The sequence below is a fragment of the Mus caroli genome, chromosome 17 (assembly GCF_900094665.2).
Source record: "Mus caroli chromosome 17, CAROLI_EIJ_v1.1, whole genome shotgun sequence".
Lineage (NCBI taxonomy): Eukaryota > Metazoa > Chordata > Mammalia > Rodentia > Muridae > Mus > Mus caroli.
Genome location: NC_034586.1, coordinates 11,119,951 through 11,141,487, shown reverse-complemented (window position 1 = coordinate 11,141,487; position 21,537 = coordinate 11,119,951). Strand labels below are relative to the sequence as shown.

Genomic DNA, 21,537 nt, shown 5'->3' with positions numbered 1-21,537 from the left:
GAATTTTGTTTTTACTTTGCTATACTTTTTTAATACTTCTTCAGATTCTAACAACATAGAATGTAGTGTCTGCCCAGCTCGTGTTGTTTAAGGCTTACTGTAAATATAAAGGTAGTGTGTGTCTTTCATCCAGGAACTTAAATAGCAAAGATGAGGTAGAAACCTTAGGCTTAGGTGATGCATTCATTTGATCTTAGCACTTAGAAGGCAGAGGCTGGCTGATCTCTGTAAGTTCAAGGCCAGTCTGGACTATACTGAGTTTCAGGCCAGCCAGGGCTACAAAGTAGCTTGGTGGGGAGGGGATTCAAGTTCTTTTGTGTTGCTTCTGGTCTGCCACCCACAGTGGAACTACTGCCAAAATGCAGTTTCATTAAATACTTGTATACGGAAGATCAGCATGCTTGGGATAGAATCTTGAAACACTATAGGAAAATATAAGGGCCAAGATGTTGGATAAGGAAGGAGTTCTTCCTAGTTGGTAAAGTTGATCTTTGTAACTGGAAAATGAATACACTTTGACTACACCTTTCAAAAGGAGCTCACTCTTCATCTTGTGGTGAGACTTTGTGGCGGTGCTGAGAAAGGAAAGAAGCTGCATACTACTAAGGAGAGTGAGAGGAAGTTAAAATGGCTATACTGAAATACTGTCAGGTGGATGAAATGGAAAATTCACTGCCTTCATGGACAATGCTCTTCAGATGAATGCGGCTATGGTTCCCCACTTGGAGAAAATTGTTGTGGCCAAGTGTTGTATGAGTTACTGCAATTACAAAAGACAATTGAGCATGAATTAATAAAAAGCCACCAACACCCCCCGAGAGGATCTCAGATGGGTATGACACAAAAGCTTGTGTACAGCCTTTAACGTTTTCTCTTTCTCTTTCTCCTTCTCCTTCTGTGAGGTCTAGACTGTGAAGCCATGGAAATAGGGTCACTGGAAACCTACAGGTTGAAAAATGCAGGGACTTATAAGACAGTGCAACATGCTTTATTTACTGGGACAAAGGTATTTATTTACCTTTGGTCTCTGGTAGTGTGGTGGTCTGAATGAAAATAGCCCCCACATACTCAGGAGTGGCATGATTGGAGGTTTGGCATGGTTGGAGTGGGTGTGGCCTTGTTGAAGGAAGTGTATCATTGGAGTGAGAAATTTGAGAGTTTTAAAGCCCTAGCTAGGCCTAGTGGCTGTCTCTTCCTGCTGCCTAAAGATCCAGATGTAGAACTCTCAGCTACCTCTTCAGCACCATGTCTGCCTGAATGCCGCCATGCTTCCTGCTATGACGGCAATGAACTAAATCTCTGAACTGTGAGCACACCCCAATTAAATGTTTTCCTTTGTAAGAGTGCCATGGTAATGGTGTGTATTGGGCCATGGTGTCAAGAAGGATCTTTAAAAAGCACATATTGAGCTGGGCAGTGGTGGTGCACACCTTTAATCCCAGCACTTGGGAGGCAGAGGCAGGTGGATTTCTGAGTTTGAGGCCAGCCTGGTCTACAGAGTGAGTTCCAGGACAGACAGAGAAACCCTGTCTCGACCCCCACCCCCCCAAAAGAAAGCACATGCTGCATAGGAAAATATACAACTCAGCAACAGTGGGAAATGCGCCGAACCTGGTGGCAGCTGATGACATAAGTTGTTGGCCCTGAGTTGCTGAAGGCTGGGTGGGAGAGTGGTCTCCTTTGTCTTCAGCTAAGATTTTAAGATGTAAGCTGAGCATACCAGGAGTTATACATACAGTCTAGAGATCTTGATCAGGCCTATTTTCTCTGCTAGTAAAGAATTAAAAGGCAGGAAGAATCTCACGTGTAATGAATCTCAATCAGGACAGTAGACAGAAGAATCAGCAGTTGAAGAGAGCAGTTTTATTATGGGTGAGGAAACACACACATACAGTAGGTACACAGAGGACAAACTCTGTAAAACGTAGAGAGGGGGACTTTAGGAACCAAACAACCCTGTCTCCTCCTCCTCCTCCTCCCCCTCCTCTTCTTCTTCTTTTTAAAGATTTATTTATTTTATGTATGTGAATATACTGAAACTGTCGTCAGACTCACCAGATGAGAACATCATATCCTATTACAGATGGTTGTGAGCCACCTAGTGGTTGCTGGGACTTGAACTCAGGACCTCTCTAAGAGCAGTCACTGCTAAGCCATCTCTAGAGCCCCCCAGTATCTTTTTGAAGTCTGCTGCTGCTGCTGTTTCTCCTTCTCCTCCTCCTTCTCCCTCCCCCGCTCCCTGTCTCTCTGTCCTTTGGAGCTTCCCCACACCCACAAACAATTGTTGTGTGGACTAATCTTGATCTGGCTTCAAATTTGTTAAACCAGCCCATTAGCAGGGAGCCTACTAGCAGAAGAAAAAAATGCTTACAAAGCCTTTGCTTTAAGCTGCCAGGCTTTTGACTCAGGTCAGGAGGGTGAAGCTGGCCATCTTGAAGTTTGATACCTTTATTGGTTAGCTATGGTCCCTCTCCGTATCTGCCTGCCTACCAGGGTGGTTGTCTAACTTGCAATCCCTCAGAAGCATTACAAGACATCACCTTTTCTTGTTTTTGTTTTTGAGACAGGATTTCTCTTTGTTGCCTGGCTGTCCTGAAACTCACTCTGTAGATGAGGCTTTGAACTCAGATATCCACTCCTTCTGCCTCTCGGGTGCAGACATTAAAGGTGTGCATCCCCACACCTGGCCTTAACCTTTTACTTTTCACCTGTCCTCCAGGACTTTGAGCTGAGCATGGCTCCCTCCACCCTCCCACCGAGGTCAAAGGTATTTATACCTTTCTTTTTAAACTTTATGTAAATAGATGTTTTGTCTGCATGCATATTTGTATATTACTTGTATACCTGGTGCCCAAGAAGGCCAGAAGAGGGTGTTGCATCTCCTGGAACAAATTAGAGGTTGTGAGGCACCATGCAGGTTGAACCAGGTCCTCCAAAACAACTAGTGCTCTTCACTGCTGAACCATCTCTTCAGCTCCTAGCTTTTCTTATTAAAGGCAGGGTATCGTGGCCACGTCTTTATGTCCTATTTATGTATGTTTTGCTTCTATACACTCATATCAGCAGAACACCTCCCTCTTGGTAAGAAACAGACAATTACAAAATAACTGTTCTAACCTCATAGTTTCTGCTTCTGTAAATATGGTTGCTCATGGGCCTTAGTCATGTAGCTAAAATTCAATCCCATCTCACCTCACCCATTGCCTTTAGTCACAGGCTAAACTCACCCATAACTCAGAAGGTAGAAAATAATGCTGGGCTATCTATAAATGTAAACTCTGCACCAGGGCTGAGCTCCTCAGAGCAGTAGATTTATGTGTCTGCCAGGTAGACCTGCCAACATAATAAAGACAAATTCTCCAACTTTCCAAGTGTGGTTTGGTTTCAAGGTCTGACTTATACAACACGTGGAAACACTGTGTCTGAAAGAAAAAGGGAAGTGGAGGAGGGTTTAAAGTTACCTTAAATTGAGCAAGATCAGAAGTGTGCTCTTTAACTCAGCAAGTTCAGAAATAGGCGGACCCCTCTGAACTCCTCAGGAATGAAGCCTCCTATTTCACATAAATAAAATCTACTTGATTGTGTTGTTCAGCAAGGCCACTGCTGTGCTCACTCTTCTGTCTTGGGTGGGCTTTATTTGGCTCTGCACGAACCAAGATGGGAACCCACTTCATTCAGTTCCATTACGAATGTTGATGCAAAAACTACAGCTCTCACCTCAAAGGGAGTTAAAAGTTCATTCGAAGCCAAATTTGAATGATCATAGCCGGGGAACATATATTCATGTCTTCCCACGTACAGTGTTCCAATGTGGAAGCACTTTCATGGAGTTTTTATAGTAACAGAACAAAGGAAATTTGAAATCAAGGTATTTTAACAATGAATGCATTTGTGGAAACATTAAGTGGTCAGTTACAGAGGAATCTCAGTCAAGACCTCAGACACCATTTGGTAGCATTGTTAGCCTTTTGATTGGTGGAGAATAGCATTTTGTTAATACAGTCTTTATCTGTTTATCAAGGTGTAAGGTCTGACACAAAAGTGGCCACTAAGGGATCTTTAAGGGGCTAAAGACAACACAAGAGAAATAGTACCATTTCTAAAGATTCTAAGCTCTTCAAAGTCAAAAAGTTTTATTAGTTGACCAGACTTTGTAGACAGCTCCTTTCCGGGAATTCTTGTTTACACTAGCCAATAAAACACTTTTGTTTTGTCTTTTCATCTTGCTTTCTGTCTAAATCCAACACACAGGGCCCCGAGTATGGGAGCACCCAACTGTGTGAGGCAGAGCGCTATGATTTACGTTTGTTTCAAGTGCTCCTCCTTCATGGTATCCATTCATCTCTCTCCTCCAGCCCAGTTTTTTTTTGTTGTTGTTGTTGTTGTTGTTTTGTTTTGTTTCGAGACAGGGTTTCTCTGTATAGCTCTGGCTGTCCTGGAACTCACTTTGTAGAACAGGCTGGCCTCGAACTCAGAAATCCGCCTGCCTCTGCCTCCCAAGAGCTGGGAATAAAGGCGTGTGCCACCACCATGACCGGCTCCACCCCAGTTTTGAACATCCTTTAACTGCATGAGGACAGGTTTCAAGGGTCTGTGTGGGTTCGCCCCCAACCTCAATTCTTCCACAGGAGAGCAGACCCTCCCTTTGAAAGAGAAGGTGAAAATAGCAAACTTCAACATTAATTGTGATTGGCGACATTACTTAGGATGTATTCAGTTTCATAAAACTAAGATAAGAGAATAAGAAACTGTCTCTGTTCTGAGACAACAGAATAAACTAAACTGCTAACTTCTGCTTTGGGAAGCCTACTTGCCCCTTTCTCTTCCAAAGGGAGCACGCATTTGTTCTCCCTTAAGAAGTGACCACCACTTAGCAAGTTCCATTTGCTAAAGATAAAACTGTCATAATAAAAATCTGAAAATTCAGCTTCTGTAAAACTTGCTCAGCTCCGGGAAAAACCTCTTTTGAAGCAGAGATTTTAAAAGACCACTCTAAGATAATCACAAAGATTATGACAATATCTAATGGCATAAACCATGAAATGTTTCTGATCCGGGCTGAGTCTCTTACCCAATAGCGAAAGGCTACAGCTGCGAACTAATTAAAGTTTGTCTTTTGTCCCCGAGTGCTGAGAATGCCCCCACTCCCCTCACTCCAGCCTGAGGATCTACAACTGACACCCTAATCTCAGAGGTCTGAAGAGCTTCAGGCCTTCGGATCCCCAGAAACAGTGACAGTTCGATGGAGGTAGTTTTGCTCACCAGCGTCCTTTATTCACTTTTGCTTCCTGCCTATAGGGTTACCTCCAGTCGGGTCCCAGCTCGAGATCTGACCCCGCCTCCCGCCTTCCGGCCCAACACGTGACCGCCCTCTTCCGGCCTGGTGGCAGAGTCCTGCTGCGAGCATGGCTGCAGCCGCCCCTGTTCCGGTGGAGTTGGGCTTCGCCGAGGAGGCACCGGCCTGGAGGCTGCGCAGCGAGCAGTTTCCCAGCAAAGTGGGCGGGCGGCCCGCGTGGTTGGGCTTGGCGGAGCTGCCGGGGCCCGGGGCGCTGGCGTGTGCGCGCTGCGGCCGCCCGCTCGCCTTCCTGCTGCAGGTGTACGCACCGCTGCCGGGCCGGGACGACGCCTTCCACCGCAGCCTCTTTCTCTTCTGCTGTCGCGAGCCGCCGTGCTGCGCGGGCCTGCGAGGTGAGCGGCCGCCGGGACAGGACCCGGGCGAGGGTTGCCACGGGGGCTGAACCCTGGACGTAGGACGATCGGTTGGCGCGAGTGGTTGTATTCAGGTACCGGAATTGTCTTAGAATCGTGTCCCTTTCATCCTGGGCACGGACTCCTTAGAGCCAGTTTCTCTTGTCAGACGGAACTCTTCCCGGGTTTAAAAGCTCTTTAGCTTTTATTTTTTATTCCCTTTCATATAAAAACCGCCCCCCCGAAAGCAAAAACGTTAGTTTTTCCTTAAATGAGGTTTTATGAGGTGAAGCACCGAAAACGGTTCAAATGTTTCAATTATTTTGTTTCACTGAAAGATACTCTCCCGTACCCCTTTCTCCTCTTCATTTCAGTTTTTCGTAATCAGCTACCAAGGAACAACGCATTCTACTCCTATGAGCCCCCTTCTGAGACAGAAGCGTTGGGTACAGAATGTGTGAGCCTCCAGCTCAAGTCTGGAGCCCATCTCTGTCGGGTTTGTGGTTGCTTGGCCCCTATGACATGCTCGAGGTGCAAACAGGCACATTACTGCAGCAAGGAGCATCAGACATTAGACTGGCGGCTGGGACACAAGCAGGCTTGTACACAGTCAGGTAAGACCCTGTTTTCAACTTAGCTTCACCGTCTCTGTCAACTGAGGTACTCCAGTTTCTAGTTAAACTTGAAATTAGAAAACATACTTTAAAAGTTTTAGGAACTGGTAACATGAACACTTCACTAATCTAAAACACAACCAGCTTTATTTTTTTTATTAGATATTTTCTTTATATACATTTCAAATGCTATCCCGAAAGTTCCCTACACCCTCCCCCTAACCTACTCCCCTACCCACCCACTCCCACTTCTTGGCCCTGCCTTTCCCCTGTACTGGGGCATATGAAGTTTGCAAGACCAAGGGGCCTCTCTTCCCAATGATGGCCAACTAGGCCATCTTCTGCTACATATGCAGCTAGAGACAGGAGCTCTGGAGGTACTGGTTAGTACAACCAGCTTTATTAACAGGGAAAGAGTAGTTAACCGTGGTCATACAAAAAGCGTTACAATCACATTCATGCATCCCTGATCTGAATAATGAATTCTTAATTGTTCAGTGTCTTTGTAGACTGTATCTCTCCACTTTATTCATGCTTTTGTTGGTGTAAACAGATCTTTAGTGTTAGGTATTATGTATAATATCTAATACTCAAGAACAAGCAAGTGTTAACAGTTGTTACTCAGCATGTAGTGGTGGTGCCTATCTGTGGTCCTGGCACTCGAGTGCCAGCTGTGGGAGGACTTGGAGTTAGAGGGAAATCTAGGCAGCATAGTAAGAGCCTGTCTACTGACAGTAAGCCATGTTATATATGCAGCAGTGTCACACACACATTTACTGTCTATCACTTCATGTGATGGCTTGTGTGAGGTTACAGTGATGCCCTATTCCATAGCAGCTCTGATGGTCAACTATGATGAATTCACTCAACAACACAGATCTCAGAACTTAATGTCTTAGAAATGGGAAAATTTTAGGTCCTCAAAACTCAATGTTTATTAATGATGCTAATAACTTTATTGTAGACAAAATAGACCATATGGTTCCAGACCACAACTTCCTGTTTCCAGAATTTGAAATTGTAACAGAACCAGAAGATGACATTTTACCCGAGGTTGTGGAAATAGAGGATTATTCTGAAGTTACAGGAAGCATGGGTAAGGAGTCTGTGCATCAGCTTTACAGTACTGTGACCAAGTATACCTTAGGGGGAACCGGCAGGGAGGAAAGGCGCCTCAGTGTGTATCTGTGGGGAGGCAGAGAACGTCTTGGTAGAAGATTATAGAGCCTAAGTCACTACAGAACGTCTGACAAGAGAGGTCCTTTGTAATGTAGTCTTTTAGCTCCACTTTCACATACATCCTTTGGTTACTTTCTCTAGAGTCCATGCGTAGGGGCTGTGTCTTTGGTGGCCCACACAGGTGCTGATCATCAGTCCAGCATTCAGCGTGCCCCAAGATTGCTTATGCATGGGCTCAAACACCCAGCGACACACTTTGCCTCATGCTTCCAGTGAAGAAGCTGAAGTTCTAGGTATCATGTGTTTGAACAAAGAACTTAGATCTTACTCTAGAATCTGAACTTTTAAACCATAAAGTCAGGTTTATAGAACTAAATTAGAGTCTCAGTTTATGGCCTTATTTGCTGGAAGCATTACAAAATGAAAGAGACTTTTGAGACCCCGTTCATTCTTGGTAACAGATATATACATCAGGAAGAATGGTACCCAGTAGTTGGGGGGAGGGCTTATTCTCAGAAGGGAGACCATAGAAAGCTTAGCCAAGTAAAACGTCTTGTGACTGACAGAATAATGAAGGGCTGGAGAGATAGATCAGAGGAGAGCAATTACTAGTCTTGCAGAGGACCTAGGTTTGGTCCCTAAAACCTACATGACTCTTTTCTAATTCCAGTTCCAAGGGATCAAGTGCCCCCCTCCAGCCTTGACGAGCACATACATACTTATATACGTATCGGCAAAATATTCTCTCAAAATACATGTGCCATAGGAACTACCTGGATGTAACTACACTGTCTGCTCGGGCATGTACTGTTGCTCATGTTTTTACAATTGGCAAGTCATGAAAGTGGTTTCCTTCAGAAAGGATGTTAATGGGAGGGCTGGTGTACTCAAGAGTTGAGTGTAAGACTCTGCAATATAAGTATATAAGTAATCATTATATAAGAAGCAACCCAAAAAGTAAGTATTTGGATTACAGAACTACTTAATCCAAGCCAGTGACTTGACCGTAGATTCCTAGTAAAATATATTCCATGAATGAAGAAAAAAGCTGAAAAAAAGTTAAATGCACATGTTTTTCTTTCAGTTTGAGACAGATTCTCATGGAGGCCAAGCTGGCCTTGAACTGTCTTCTGCTTCCACTTGCAGAGTGCAAGCATTACAGGTCTTAGTCACATCATGTTATACCTGACTGCTGCTACTTTACTGAGTAATTTATGTCTTGGGTCTGGGAAAAGAGTAGTGCAGATTTGCAAAAAGATGAAGGTCCAATTTATACTGGAAGATGCCGGCAACTACATTTATCTACAACAAAGATTTAGAAATAATGACCGTCTTATTTGTAGTTAGACTCCATATCTATAAAATGTTCTATTTAGAGAGGTGATTGATTCTAGAACTAGGAAGGAAGTAGTTAAATTATAAGAAATCGAAGAAATTAATAGTTAAGAATTCAGTTATCATGGTTTTAATCTCAGCAATAGGGAGGTAGAGGCAGGATCTCCGAGTTCAAGGCCAGTGGGTCTACAGAGTGAGTTCCAGGAGGGCTACACACATTGAAATCCTGTCTCAAAAAATAAAAGAATTGAGTTACTATTGGATCCACTGATAGACACATAATCCCAGCGACTCAGGAGGTTAAAGGCAGGTTTGAAGTTCAGGGACTTCTAGGGCTACCAAATGAATTCAAGGCAAGCCTGAACAAATTTGTGAGACCCTACCTAGAAGAATAAAGGCAATGAGGGTTGAACCCAGCATAGAGCATTTTGCCTAATGTGTACCAGGCCCTTGATTGAATTCCTGGTTCTGAAAAACAGAAATCTCATTGATCATCAAAAATTACTTGTAGATAAAATAAAGGGACTTGGAGATCTTGAATTTGATCTGAAGCCGATTCTTGGTATTTGACAATCAACTATAGTACACGTTCAACATTTACAAGATAAATTTTAAAATGCTTCCCTGAAGTTACTGTGCTGTAGCTGAGAACTGGTTTGGACTGCAAGGAGAAAGGGGTTAAGAGGGAGGACACACAGGAGGGTTTTTGCCTCTGGGAGTTTCCTAAGGTTCCCTAAATTATTAATGCATTGCTTTCACACTTGAGAGAACCTCAGTCTCCGTGCCTCCTGGCTCTTTATGGCAGTTAAGTGCCATTCGTTAGTGCCGCCTCACAGACAGACTGCTATAGTCCTGAGCCATCAACCATATTTTGTTTTGAAACCTTAAAGACTAGATTTACATTGATTACATGTTACCCAAAAATAAGCACTAATGTTACTTGACTAGAGGAAGCTGTCTAATTAGAACTAGCTTCCCCAGACGTTTGAGTTGTGAAATTATGGGATCATCCCAGCATTCAATAATTATTGTGTTGTTTTTTTTTTTCAGGGGGAATTCCTGAGGAAGAACTCGATTCCATGGCAAAGCACGAATCCAAGGAAGATCACATATTCCAGAAGTTTAAATCTAAAATAGCCCTTGAACCAGAGCAGGTAAAATGGTATTTATACTTCCTTGTGTTCCCAGAATGACAGCCACCTTATCAAACCTATATGATTCACATGTTTACACACTGTACACACATAAATGTCTACACAAATATTAAGAAAAAAATCCATGACATGTTAATGTCAAGTTTTCCTAAGTTGCTTTATTGTAAACAAAAATTACTAAAGGCAGCTTCCCAAAAACATGGGCTCAACTAAGTGTCCAGGATAATGGGAAGCTTTCTGGAAATGGTGGTAAGTCTTAAGTAAGACAGGAAAAACACTCGGAAGCCAATTATAGTGAATTTACTCTTTAAAACAATTTAACCAACCCCATGTTGGTTGTTATAATCCTGACTATATATGAAGACAAGTGCTAACTAGCTACCTTGTGCCACGTTTTGTATGCAGACTCCAGTAATGAGTTAGTACAGTGTAGTGATAGGACTGACATTCCAGTGTGGGGTCAGTGCCTGTGGCTGAACCTGATAACCTGAGTTTGATCCTTGGGACCCACACAGTGGAAGAAGTTGACTTCCACACTTATACTTCAACACGAGTGCTGCCATGTGCATGTGTGTACACAATAATTTTTTATTGTTTTAGAAGATTCTGACATTTTAGGAGAGGAATATCACTATTAAGGAAATCAGGTGAAATAATGGCTTTTGAGGTTTAGGGGTGTTGGCAGTGTATAGGAGCCCATGTGGATCTTTTCCAGACAGTCCTCAGATCATGGTTCTATTGGAAATTCTTAGATGAGATATATTGATTTTTAGATTCTCAGGTATGGAAGAGGGATTAAACCCATCTGGATTTCTGGTGAAAATATTCCTCAAGAAAAAGATATTCCAGATTGCCCGTGTGGTGCCAAGAGAATATTTGAATTCCAGGTATGGCCTTAAATAATTACTATTTTTAGAAAAATTGATCTAGGTGGCTCAACATGCCAGAACAGAGGGGCTATAAAGTCAGAACAGACAAAAGTGCCCTTCTTATGTTGTCCTCTTCCCAGGTCATGCCTCAGCTGTTGAACCACCTGAAGGCAGACAGACTGGGCAAGAGCGTGGACTGGGGTGTCTTGGCTGTCTTCACCTGTGCTGAGAGCTGTAGCCTGGGTATTGGCTACACAGAAGAATTTGTGTGGAAGCAGGATGTGACAGATACACCTTAAAAGGGGTTAAATTCTTGCAAAAGATATAAAATAAAAACTTAAATAAAAACTTATGCCTCAGTACCTCATAACTCCATCTCTAGGACTTTATCTTAAGTAAACAGTTACCAAAGACATAAAAGTATAAAGATGTTGGTTTACAGTGTCTGCATTACTAAGACAAGTATCCAGTGACAGGAAATTAAACTGAGGTATATCCACAGCGAAGGGCAATGGTATAAATAGTACATAGACACCAAGAGGGGTGTAAACTAACATCAGGATACCATTGATTTTCACGGCATGTTTTATAGAAATACTCATGTGTGTGAAGAAAAAAATCTGCCAGAGAGATGGCTCAGCTGTTTGATATTATTACTGTCATTTTAAGTCTCTTTATGTTTTGCCTGAATGTATGAGCACCCCAAAGTACTTGGTGCCTTCAGAGGCCAGATGATGCTGGGTTCTGTGGGAGTTAGACACTTGTGAGCAGCTGGGTGAACACTGAGAATCAAACCGGGGTCTTCTGCAAAAATAGCTTGGGCTCAGTTAACCTCCCAGCCAGCTCTCCAGCTCCAGCTCAGCTAGTAAGAGTGCTTGCTACTCTCCAAAGGACCCAAGTTCAATTCCTAGCATTCACACCAGGAAGCACACAACTGCCTGTAACACCAGCTCCAGAGGATCTGTTGCCCCTTTTCTGGCCCCTGTGGGCATGCATGCATATGTGGCATAACTCCCAGATAACAAACAGAAAGTAAAGTCTTAAGGGTATCTGGAAAGGGAAGCTTTACAGCTATGTTTCCTATAAACCTGCACCCCCACCGCATTTCCCCACCTCTACATTTACACAGCCACAGAGGTGTGTAGGTAAAACTGAAGGAGACAAATTCTGTCTGGTACAGAACAAAGAGAAAGTGAGCTTTGTTAGACTAAGTAGGATAAAGGAGAAGCGCCAGGGATGGTGGGAGCCTGGATTTGAGGGAGGCCCGACTTCAGCACTGACTTTGAAAAGCTAGGGAACCTGCTTATAGAAGATTGATAAACTAGACCCTTGTCTTCCCTTTGTACAGACTGTCTTCCCAGGTTGACAGAGGCAAGTGAAGAGAGAAGAAACTGGCCCTGGCAGCAGTAACCTGAGTAGAGTGGGCCTGGGCCATCTTTCAGGTGTGAGGTGTTCCATAGGGTACACTGCCAAGCAGTGACCAAATCTTAAAAGGTTAATGGTGTTCCCAGTTGTCACTCAAAAGTGAATTCTCAACATCAGAGATCCACACTAAGACAAACCTGAACAGAGCTGTTGTATCATGTTACCCTAGCATTCTTGTTCACTCTGAATTTTAAGAGGCCACATCACACTCTACTACCATTGACTTTCTGACTACAGCATATTACACAAAGTCCTGGCCTATGAGTTCATACCACCTATGTGTACATTAAGATATATGGGATCATTTAGAGATTCCTAGGAGGAACCAAGCTACTTTTAAGGGGGAAATGCTGTTCATTTTAACTTGAAGCTAAATCAGTAAGAACCACGTAGAACTAGTATCCTAGTCCACAGCTGTGGAAGGAATTTACAGCAATTAGTGGCAAACATGTAGAAACTGACTCAGAAAAAAGACTCAGACAGAGGTGTGAGTGTGGCTTCACATCCCAAATGACCAGCAATGCTGTCTGCTCAGAATGTATTACAGAAAGTTCTAAATGCCGAGGGCTTTAAAAGTAAATGCGCTAAGGCATTTATAAACGGCAAGGGCTATTTGAGGATATCTCTAGGAAGTGTGGACGTGAATGTACCCAGCTAGGCACTCACTTGATTACATCTGGGTCAATCTTGGAAGTCCACAGATTCAAGGCTAAGTGGCTGCAAGATCCCTTCTCACTTAAAACCACTGTCTTGGTTTGTTTTGTCAACTCGACAGACCTAGAGGGAATCTTGAGAACAGGCTCTGTAAGATTGGCCTGTAAGCAAGTCTGGGGGGTATTGACTGATGTTGGCAAGCCCAACTCAATGTGTGGGTGGTGCCCCCTGGGAGTATAAGAAAGCAGGCTGAGCAGGCCAGTAAGCAGCATTCTCCCATACACTATAACTATGCTGAAATAAGCCCTTTCCTCCACAAAAGTTGCTTTTGGTCATGGTATTTTATCACAGTAAAAGAAACTCTAAGACAATCACATTCTCAAAAAGTCTGCTTCATGTATAATCTAGGTACAGTACACATAACATTCTAGTACATGCTAAGGGCTTTACTCTGGATGTAGGTCATTCCCTGCAAGCACGAGATCCTGTGTTCTATCCCCAGTAAGGATAAAAGGATATGCATAATACAGAACCAGTTTAATGGAGACCTTGGTGAGCTCTAGTGGCTTATAATCCCAGCTACTTGGAAGAGTAAGGCAGAATCACTGAGTTCATGGTCACCTGGGTCATACAACCCAAACCACAACATCCTGTCTCAAACAAAAGAAAGAAAGAAAGGAAACAAGCAAGGTACATGCATTAAAGCCCCAGCCATTGAAATATTGAAAATAAATACCAGAAAGAAAAAACAGAATTACTACTTATCAACCATTACATGCCTAGAACTTAAGGGTTCAAATGCAACCAACTCTTAATAGTAGTTAAACAAATAGGGCTGGAGAGATGGCTCAGTGGTTAAAAGCACTGACTGCTCTTCCAGAGGTCCTGAGTTCAATTCTCAGCAACCACCTGGTGGCTCACAACCATCTGTAATGGGATCCGATGCCCTCTTCTGGTGTGTCTGAAGACAGCTACAATGTACTCATAAACATAAAATAAATAAATCTTAAAAACAGTTCAACAAATAGATTGGAAAAAGTTAAATATACACCAACATTTTCTCTTCAAGTGTTACGAACAATTAAAACAAGAAACCATGATGAAATAATTAATTTTTATGAATTAGAAATGCCCCATATAAAAAGAATTATAAACTTTAAAAGAAACATGGAGAATACCTGTTTACACGGGGAAATAATCTTAGAGAGCAATACTAGAATAATGCCTTTCCCAATAGTTCATACATTACTGATGTCAGTAATGCCTGGGGTGTGCAACAAAGGGTACTTTGGGCTGGAGAGATGGCTCAGAGGTTAGGAGCACTGACTGCTCTTCCAGAGGTCCTGAGTTCAATTCCCAGCAACCACATGGTGGCTCACAACCATCTGTAATGGGATCCAATACCCTCTTCTGGTGTCTCTGAAGAGAGTAACAGTGTACTCACATAAAATAAATAAATCTTAAAAAAAAAAAAAAAGGGTACTTTGTACACTTTTGGGAGGGTTGTTGAAATCTAGTATTGATTTGTCAAAATTTAAGTCACACAAACTGTCTATAATACAGAAATTCCTCTTGTAAAAGTATACTATAGGAATCTATGTACGTATTCAAAACACATACAGGAATACCTGGCCCAACACTACAGCACTGTGCACTGCCACCACTAGGGGAGCTGTTCAAATCAAGGTATCTAAGAGGACATTACATTGCATCTTGGAAGTATAGCTGATACACTGACTGCAAAAGTCACAAGAAAACGTATGTTTCGGTATTTTTCCAAAAAATGAGATGTAAAGCAGCCCCAAAGGACAGATTTGCACGTTAAAAATTAGAGAAGCAAAACAGCTGGTAACTTTACATCCTAGTCCACCACCTCACCACACTTCACAAGTCAGCAAGGCAAAAAACCCACCCCCCACTCACCCAGTCCACGGTTCCTTCCCACACTTTGTCCTGAGTGACAGGATAGTTGGCAAGTACTAAGGACTAAACCTTATCCTCCCAGCTGCTGGCATTCAGTGGCACTCTTCTCAGTCTTGTTATCTCACACAGGACTCTAGTAACCCTAAAGGCCTGCTGCCACCGTCAGGCACACTGGAGAGCCAGGCATAATTAGCAGAAGATGGAGACACCCATTCACTAATCTGGAAGCTACCCGGGAAGACAGGGAAGGCTGGGGAGAAAAAGACTTCCTTCTGATTACACATCCTTGCAACTGTGCAAAATGTACTTTTAGAATTTAAAAGGACAGAATGCCCTCCAAAACAACGCAAGGCTTTAGAAGTGTCCACCTGATATTTCAAGAGAAAACCGCCATGACAAAAATATAATGCCAGAGAATTAGCTATCTGTGGATAGGGCATCAACTTGTATACTTGAATTACTAACTTACCCTCTGTCTCTTACTAGCTATGGAACCTTGGACAAGGCTTTGGCAAAGGCTGAAAAAGGAACAAAACAACTAAGTTGTTAAAAATCCCAGACACGGTGGACAATCTAGGAGACAAGAGGGTGTTCAATGGGAATCATAAAATCAGTGGCGTGTCCATTCTTACTGCGACAGTTATAAATGTTAACCAAAAATCAAACAGACAAGCAAACAAAACAATGGTCTCAGGCATTATATCTAAAATAAATTTCTTTGACAGTATGATCACATGACTTACAAGGTATCATTTATAACAAAAATCTAACAATTTACAAGCTGCATTTTTGTGCAGAGTACTCTGAAGAAAGAAAAGTATGTACAGCCATTGTTTTGATTAATACAACTATTCAGTCCTGCAATACTGGGAAGGCGGAATGTATCTGGCACAAAAATAACTCCTAAGAGTTACAAACTAGAAAAACAACACTTTTAAAAAAGATTTTTACTTTTCTGGTAGAAATATAAAAACTGGCTTGTGTGGGAAAGATTAAAATGAAAAGTCCAATTGTACAGGTGGCTTGAACACTTAAAGTTCTGTCCCTTAAACCAACAATCACCAACAGCAGTGCTTAAAATCTAAATATAAATAAATGGGCAGTGCCGCCCAAGTAGCAGCACAGAGCAAGCAACTCACAGTAGTGCTGCAGGGTGATTTCAGTGCAGAGGAGGGAACCTTTCCAGTATCCTGCAGTAGGACACACAGTGTCACTTCATGCTGCCACCTGTAACTGAGTGTCCTTACCAACTGTACCATCAGTGGTACCAAAACTGACTGGTTTTAAAAAACACGTGGATAGGGAAGGCAGGAGAACATGGCAGAAACTATGTGGTCTTCCTGAATCCCTTTAAGATGGGGTAGATGTTTTCAAATGCTTCATAAATCTCTGCTCTAACTTTAGCACCTACAAAGACACATGGAACAGAAACGAGATGGTTAAGAAGTAGCATCATTACCTTAAAGCATAGATACAGTTCTCTCTATACCTAGTTAAGACAAACAAATGGTGGAATCCCCTTATCGCCATCCTAGCTGTACCCACTACTCTACCCCCTTTTTTTGAGACAGGGTTTCTCTATGTAGCTCTGGCTGTCCTGGAACTTTCGTAGACCAGGCTGGCCTGCCTTTGCCTCTGCCTATGAATTACTAGGATTAAGGGCCATGCCCAGCTAGTTCTCCAGCTAGGTTTTTAGAACAGTATTTTCTAAGTGTTTTAAAAAGTGATACACTTAGCGACTTTTAAACACCCTAGACCATCATTTCCTCACTATATAGTTGGTCTGAGATCAGGATCCACAAGTCAGCGAGACAATATCTACTTCCTAGTCTAGTTCCTTCCCATACTTGGTCCTGAGTGACATGGTATCTGACAAGCACTGAGGACTGAAATCTTATTCTCCCAACTGTTGGAATTCAATTGAGCTCTTCTCAGTCTTGTAATCATACTCTACTAACCCCCAAGGTGCAAGGGCCAACTGAAAACATTCAGTGTCCCATCCCTGCCTGCTCCCACAGTCAAGCTTAATCTAGCTGACGGCTACAGCAGCAGCAGGACTCTGCAGTTCTTCTCATTCTTCTACCCTTCTCAAGAAGGTTAGAATGGGGTGCAAAACTTAAAAAGCATCCTTACACATGGCTAGACAACTGTTCTAACACAGAAAATGCCACCCCAACATCCTTTGCAGTTTCGTCCACTTCCCTTTCAACTTACCTGTTAATACAACTTTTCCAGAAACAAAAATAAGGAGAACAATTCTGGGTTTGATCATCCTGTAGATTAATCCAGGAAATAATTCTGGCTCATAGCTAGAAAGAAAATGGGAATACAGTTTAGAAATCACCAGCTTTGTGTGTTTCTGAATACAAGAGGCTTTGTGCCAGAAAGTCCTGAGTAAAGAATCCAGGTGTGCACAAGTAGGACACACAGGAAGAAACCCTTCAATCAGCCAGGAGCCGTGTGTCATGGACATAGTCACCAACTACTAGCTACATGTCCTCCTATCACTTAATGCTATCTTCAGACTCTAGAGTTTCTGTGATTAAAAACAAGAGTTGTATACTCATGGTCTGATGCAGTTTAAGCTAGTCTAGATATAGCACCTTATCAAAATCTCACCATTCACTCCTAAGCTAAGAGTGACAGTCAGCCTTGTAACCATCTCACCCTCCTGAGCAGAACTCTTCCTGGAGATGCCTGCTTTTCTAACAGGTGCCTTAACCAGAGTGAGAAGCCAGACATGAGCTTGGGAATGAACCGACTCCCTGGTCATACCATCTACCCGAACGGACATTAGTTAACATATCTAACACAGTCATTTCAGATTTCTTAGTTCAGTCTACAAAAGGATCTGTCTTTCTTCTGAGTGATCCAGAGATAAACTCAGAACAGGTCTATATGAGGAAGACAACATGAGTGAATTCCTGAAACTCAAACAGGAGTTTCTATGTTGAAAATTGTACCCAATATGTCAGGGTTAAAAGTGACATGGGCAGAGGCCATGGAGCAAGAGGAACCTGGTGAGTATGAGACAACTGGTAAGCTCACTGGTGTGGCTGCAAAGAGAAAACAGATGCCAAGATAAGGATGTGAGTAGGGATGCTACGCCAATATTCAGGCAGAGAAAGGCAAGAAATAATACTGGGCAGTCTACCTCTGCTGCTCATCTTTACACTGTATTGGTATGCTGACAAAAAAAAGATTCAAATTAGGAGAAAAGTGATAGAAGAAACTACAAATTCATGTATTTACATCTATTTACTGACTAACAAAATGGTGAGGCATACATACAGAGGTGAGCTAAATCATTCCAGTTAAAGAGTCTGGGTGTCATGTGACTAAGGAAATGGGGACTGTAAGGACAGTGGAGAGTGCAGTAGCTCAAATGTAGCAATACCTTAACTTAACTTGCAGTTATGTCATACATGCTTAGAAACTGCACGTCTTTTATGTACGTCATCTGAAATGATGCCTGAGTGGGTTATAAATGGACTGTTGGAAAACTACTCCCCATACTACTTAGACCTACCTACTGAACTGCTGGTGGGTCAACACAAGGCCTTCCAGCCTTATGGGGAACTTCACATCACAGCTCCCCACCATGTTCTGGATCTTGAAGTCTAAGAACTTAGCTGGGAAGCCCAACTTCTGCACAACTCTAGCATATTTTCTTGCTGCTAGTCTGGATTGTTCTTCACTACAGAAAGGAAAATCAGTGAGTTATATATGGAAGCCTAATAGAGTGATTTAGATGAATAACAAACAGAGTATAAGTTAGGAAAATAATTAAACTATCTCCGTGTCCTCAACAGAAACCATAAACCTACCAAAACATAAGCCTTCTATGTGGCACATTACTGCCAAGCCCTCAGATTTAAAGGACTCGATGTAGTGTGTGGTTCAATTAGCCTGGCCACCGTCATTACCACATTATGTCCTATAAATCTCTACTGAAATGAAAACTTCATCTTTATAAAAAAAATTAGTAAAATTTATTATTGGGAAATACAAATTCTATCTTCCTTTACATCAAATCTCTATCCATTTTTAGGACACCACTATTGGATAAAGCTATGATTTTCCAACTCAAGAGTTTTCATTTGAATATCAGAATGCAAATGGCAGTGCTACAACCAGAGCACAGGAGATCAGGAGTAACAGTGTGGGGCACCAAAGCTATGCAGAGTAATTAGAGCAAACCATTCAAAAATAACATGAGAAGTGCTACCTGATAGCAGAAGGACGCTAGAGCCTTTTTTTCTTTCATAATACACCCACTAGAAACAAAGCATTCCTTAAGGATACCTCTTGGCTCCCGTGCACACCATTTTTCCAGAACTGAAAATCAACGCAGTTGTCCGTGGCTCTCTTATTCTCATGATGACTGCAGCAAATCGCTAAAATGGTCAGAAAGAGGCATTAAAAAGGTGTGAACAAAGGGTAAAAAGAAAAGCTGTCTTCATGATGACTGAGGAAACACAGCCTGTGTGACTGAGGAAACAGAGCTGTGGTGCTGTAGGTCTCAGGTCAGACTATCTTTGCTACATCTTTGTTACCAATGAAATTAAAAAGTATCATTTAAAGTGGTTTTTTAAAAATTCTTTTTCTTACATTTATCTATTTTTTGTATTTCTTTATAAATTTCTAAAATTTATTTTTAGAAGACTTGATCTTTTTTCTACCATTTTCTAACCTTTTCCTCCTTCTCTTTTGAACTGTCCAAGTTTGTCCAACTAAAGCAACCCACGAGTACTGAAGTCACCACTGCAGAAAATACTTATGCTACACACAAAGGAAAAAAGACATGAAAGCTCCGGAAAGAATAATCATCTTATGGGGAACAGATGAATAAATGAGAACCAAGAAAGAATCAATCCTGTCAGACTCAGTAAACCAACTAACTCCTAATAAGGATAGGAGAGAAAGCCAGCCAGAAAAATCAATCAATAAAATTTCAGGAATCAGATGTTTTCCAATAATAGTTCTAAATGTAAATTGTCTCAACTATCTAATCAAAAGACAGAGTCTCGTTGGCTTTTCTAATCCCACCATCTGCTGACTGTAAGAAACACACCTCAATGGCAAAGACATGTACAAACTGAAAGTGACTGCAAATGAAAATAATAAAGTAAATAGACACAGAAAACAAGCGGGGTAACTACACTCATTATCTAAGAAAGCAGGCTTCAAGCAAACATGTGATGCGGCTACTACATCTTAACAAGGGGGAATGTCCACCAAATAGATATGGCGGTTGTAAATATTAAAAACAACAAAAACCTGATTAGCTAAAGTGAACAGTGACCAAACTGATTCTTTAGAGTCAATCCTCCGATTAGCCTTATACTCAACTAAAAACAACATGAAATAGATCCCACATTTCCTATACTTAAGACCATTCTTTCCCTCAATCTCTAGATACTGCTCCATTGCCAGTTTCAGGATGACATACAACTAATGAAATTATAGTACAAAGCTGGGAACAATGACACACAGTTTTAATTCAGCATTCAGAAGGCAGAGACAGAATGAGTTTGAGACCATAAAAAATGAAAAAAAAAATCATACTATAAAGTATCAGCCCTATTACGGACAGAAACATAAGGCAGGCAATGTCTATATGGTAGGACTCCACTGGGTTTGGGCTAGGAATATACCCTTCTACTAATAATGAAGCTGGCAGCCTGAGAACCTGACCTGCATGCACAATACACATACAGCCCTCTCCAAACCCAGAAACCCAGGACCCACAAACCAGGATCCAACCTACACAGATACACACACACACACACACACACACAGAGCACTTAAAAACAATGGAATAAGTCTCTCCTTCCTTTGATGATCATCAAACACAGATATTCAGTTATGTCCAAGTATAAGTTGAATGTGTTGGGGGAGGCTGATTGCTTAATTCTGATTGCTTTGGATGCAAAAGGCAAACTATGCCCTCTGAGTAAACTTTTAAGGAGAATATCCTATTTATCATGCAAAACTGGGTATGCTTATCACTAAAATCAGTTTCACCACGACTTCACAATAGACAGGTTCTATAACCTAAATCTGTTTGTCAAAGAGAAAACCATACCCTAATAACCAGACTCCTCTCTCCTTTAGTTCTATAGTAGCCCAGCAATCAGGGGCCCTTGAGTCTGTTCTCATTCACATAGCACACCCTCATTTCTAACAGTGTATTTCTTTCTGATCTGTACTAATGCCTATAAAGGAACTGTTAAATTTTGGAATCTGTGTGGACCTTTAATTCCTTGAATAAAAAAGCCAAGGAGCTCACAGGAGAATGCATAAGGCACTCCCACAGAAGAAAGTAGCGGCTCTCATGGCCAATATTAACTAAAAATATACAAAAAGGGGCAAGGTGAGGGACTGAGATTAACTGGTGAAGGAAATGGGGCTATCCCAGAAAAACTAAAATACGGTACTGAGACTAACGGCCAGGTTGTGGTATAGAAAATTTCAAGGTGTCTGAAGAATTTACAAATAACTAGAATAGTGTGTTCCTTAATGACCTATCAAGTTGTAAAAGGACAAAAGCCTGATTACCCTCTTCCTGGCCACCAGCTAGCAGTAGCTGTCCTGAGTTCTTTTGTTACCTTTTCTTTTTCATTAAGAAAACTTATATACATGTATACGTGTGCGCACACCCACAAACATCTTCTTTTCCTTTATTAAAAGGAA

At 41.9% G+C, this 21,537-nt stretch overlaps 2 protein-coding genes across 5 annotated transcripts in view; one reads left to right on the top strand and one right to left on the bottom strand.

The window, feature by feature from the left end:
- Window positions 1-5,373: 5,373 nt before the first annotated feature.
- Pdcd2 (programmed cell death 2) lies at window positions 5,374-20,563 on the top strand. Of its 2 annotated transcripts, none has more exons than XM_029471238.1 (6): window positions 5,374-5,688; window positions 6,063-6,302; window positions 7,267-7,398; window positions 9,867-9,970; window positions 10,744-10,857; window positions 19,566-20,563. In XM_029471238.1, the coding sequence occupies exons 1-6, from the start codon at window positions 5,406-5,408 to the stop codon at window positions 19,647-19,649; spliced, it is 957 nt and encodes a 318-aa protein (XP_029327098.1). In that variant the 5' UTR covers window positions 5,374-5,405; the 3' UTR covers window positions 19,650-20,563. The 2 variants fall into 2 exon arrangements, with proteins under 2 accessions (XP_029327098.1, XP_021004882.1); XM_021149223.2 differs by lacking the exon at window positions 19,566-20,563 and adding an exon at window positions 10,980-11,713.
- Tbp (TATA-box binding protein) overlaps window positions 14,344-21,537 on the bottom strand; it is a 19,464-nt gene continuing 12,270 nt past the window's right edge. Inside the window, exons 5-8 of one of the 3 annotated variants that reach the window (XM_021149750.2) lie at window positions 19,147-19,238; window positions 18,371-18,538; window positions 17,056-17,150; window positions 14,344-16,248 (exon numbers count right to left, since the gene is read on the bottom strand). In XM_021149750.2, coding sequence (XP_021005409.1) covers window positions 16,169-16,248; window positions 17,056-17,150; window positions 18,371-18,538; window positions 19,147-19,238 — 435 coding nt within the window. In that variant the 3' untranslated portion in view covers window positions 14,344-16,168. The remainder of the gene's footprint in view (window positions 16,249-17,055; window positions 17,151-18,370; window positions 18,539-19,146; window positions 19,239-21,537) is intronic. The other 2 variants (XM_021149749.1, XM_029471240.1) reach the window with 2 other exon arrangements.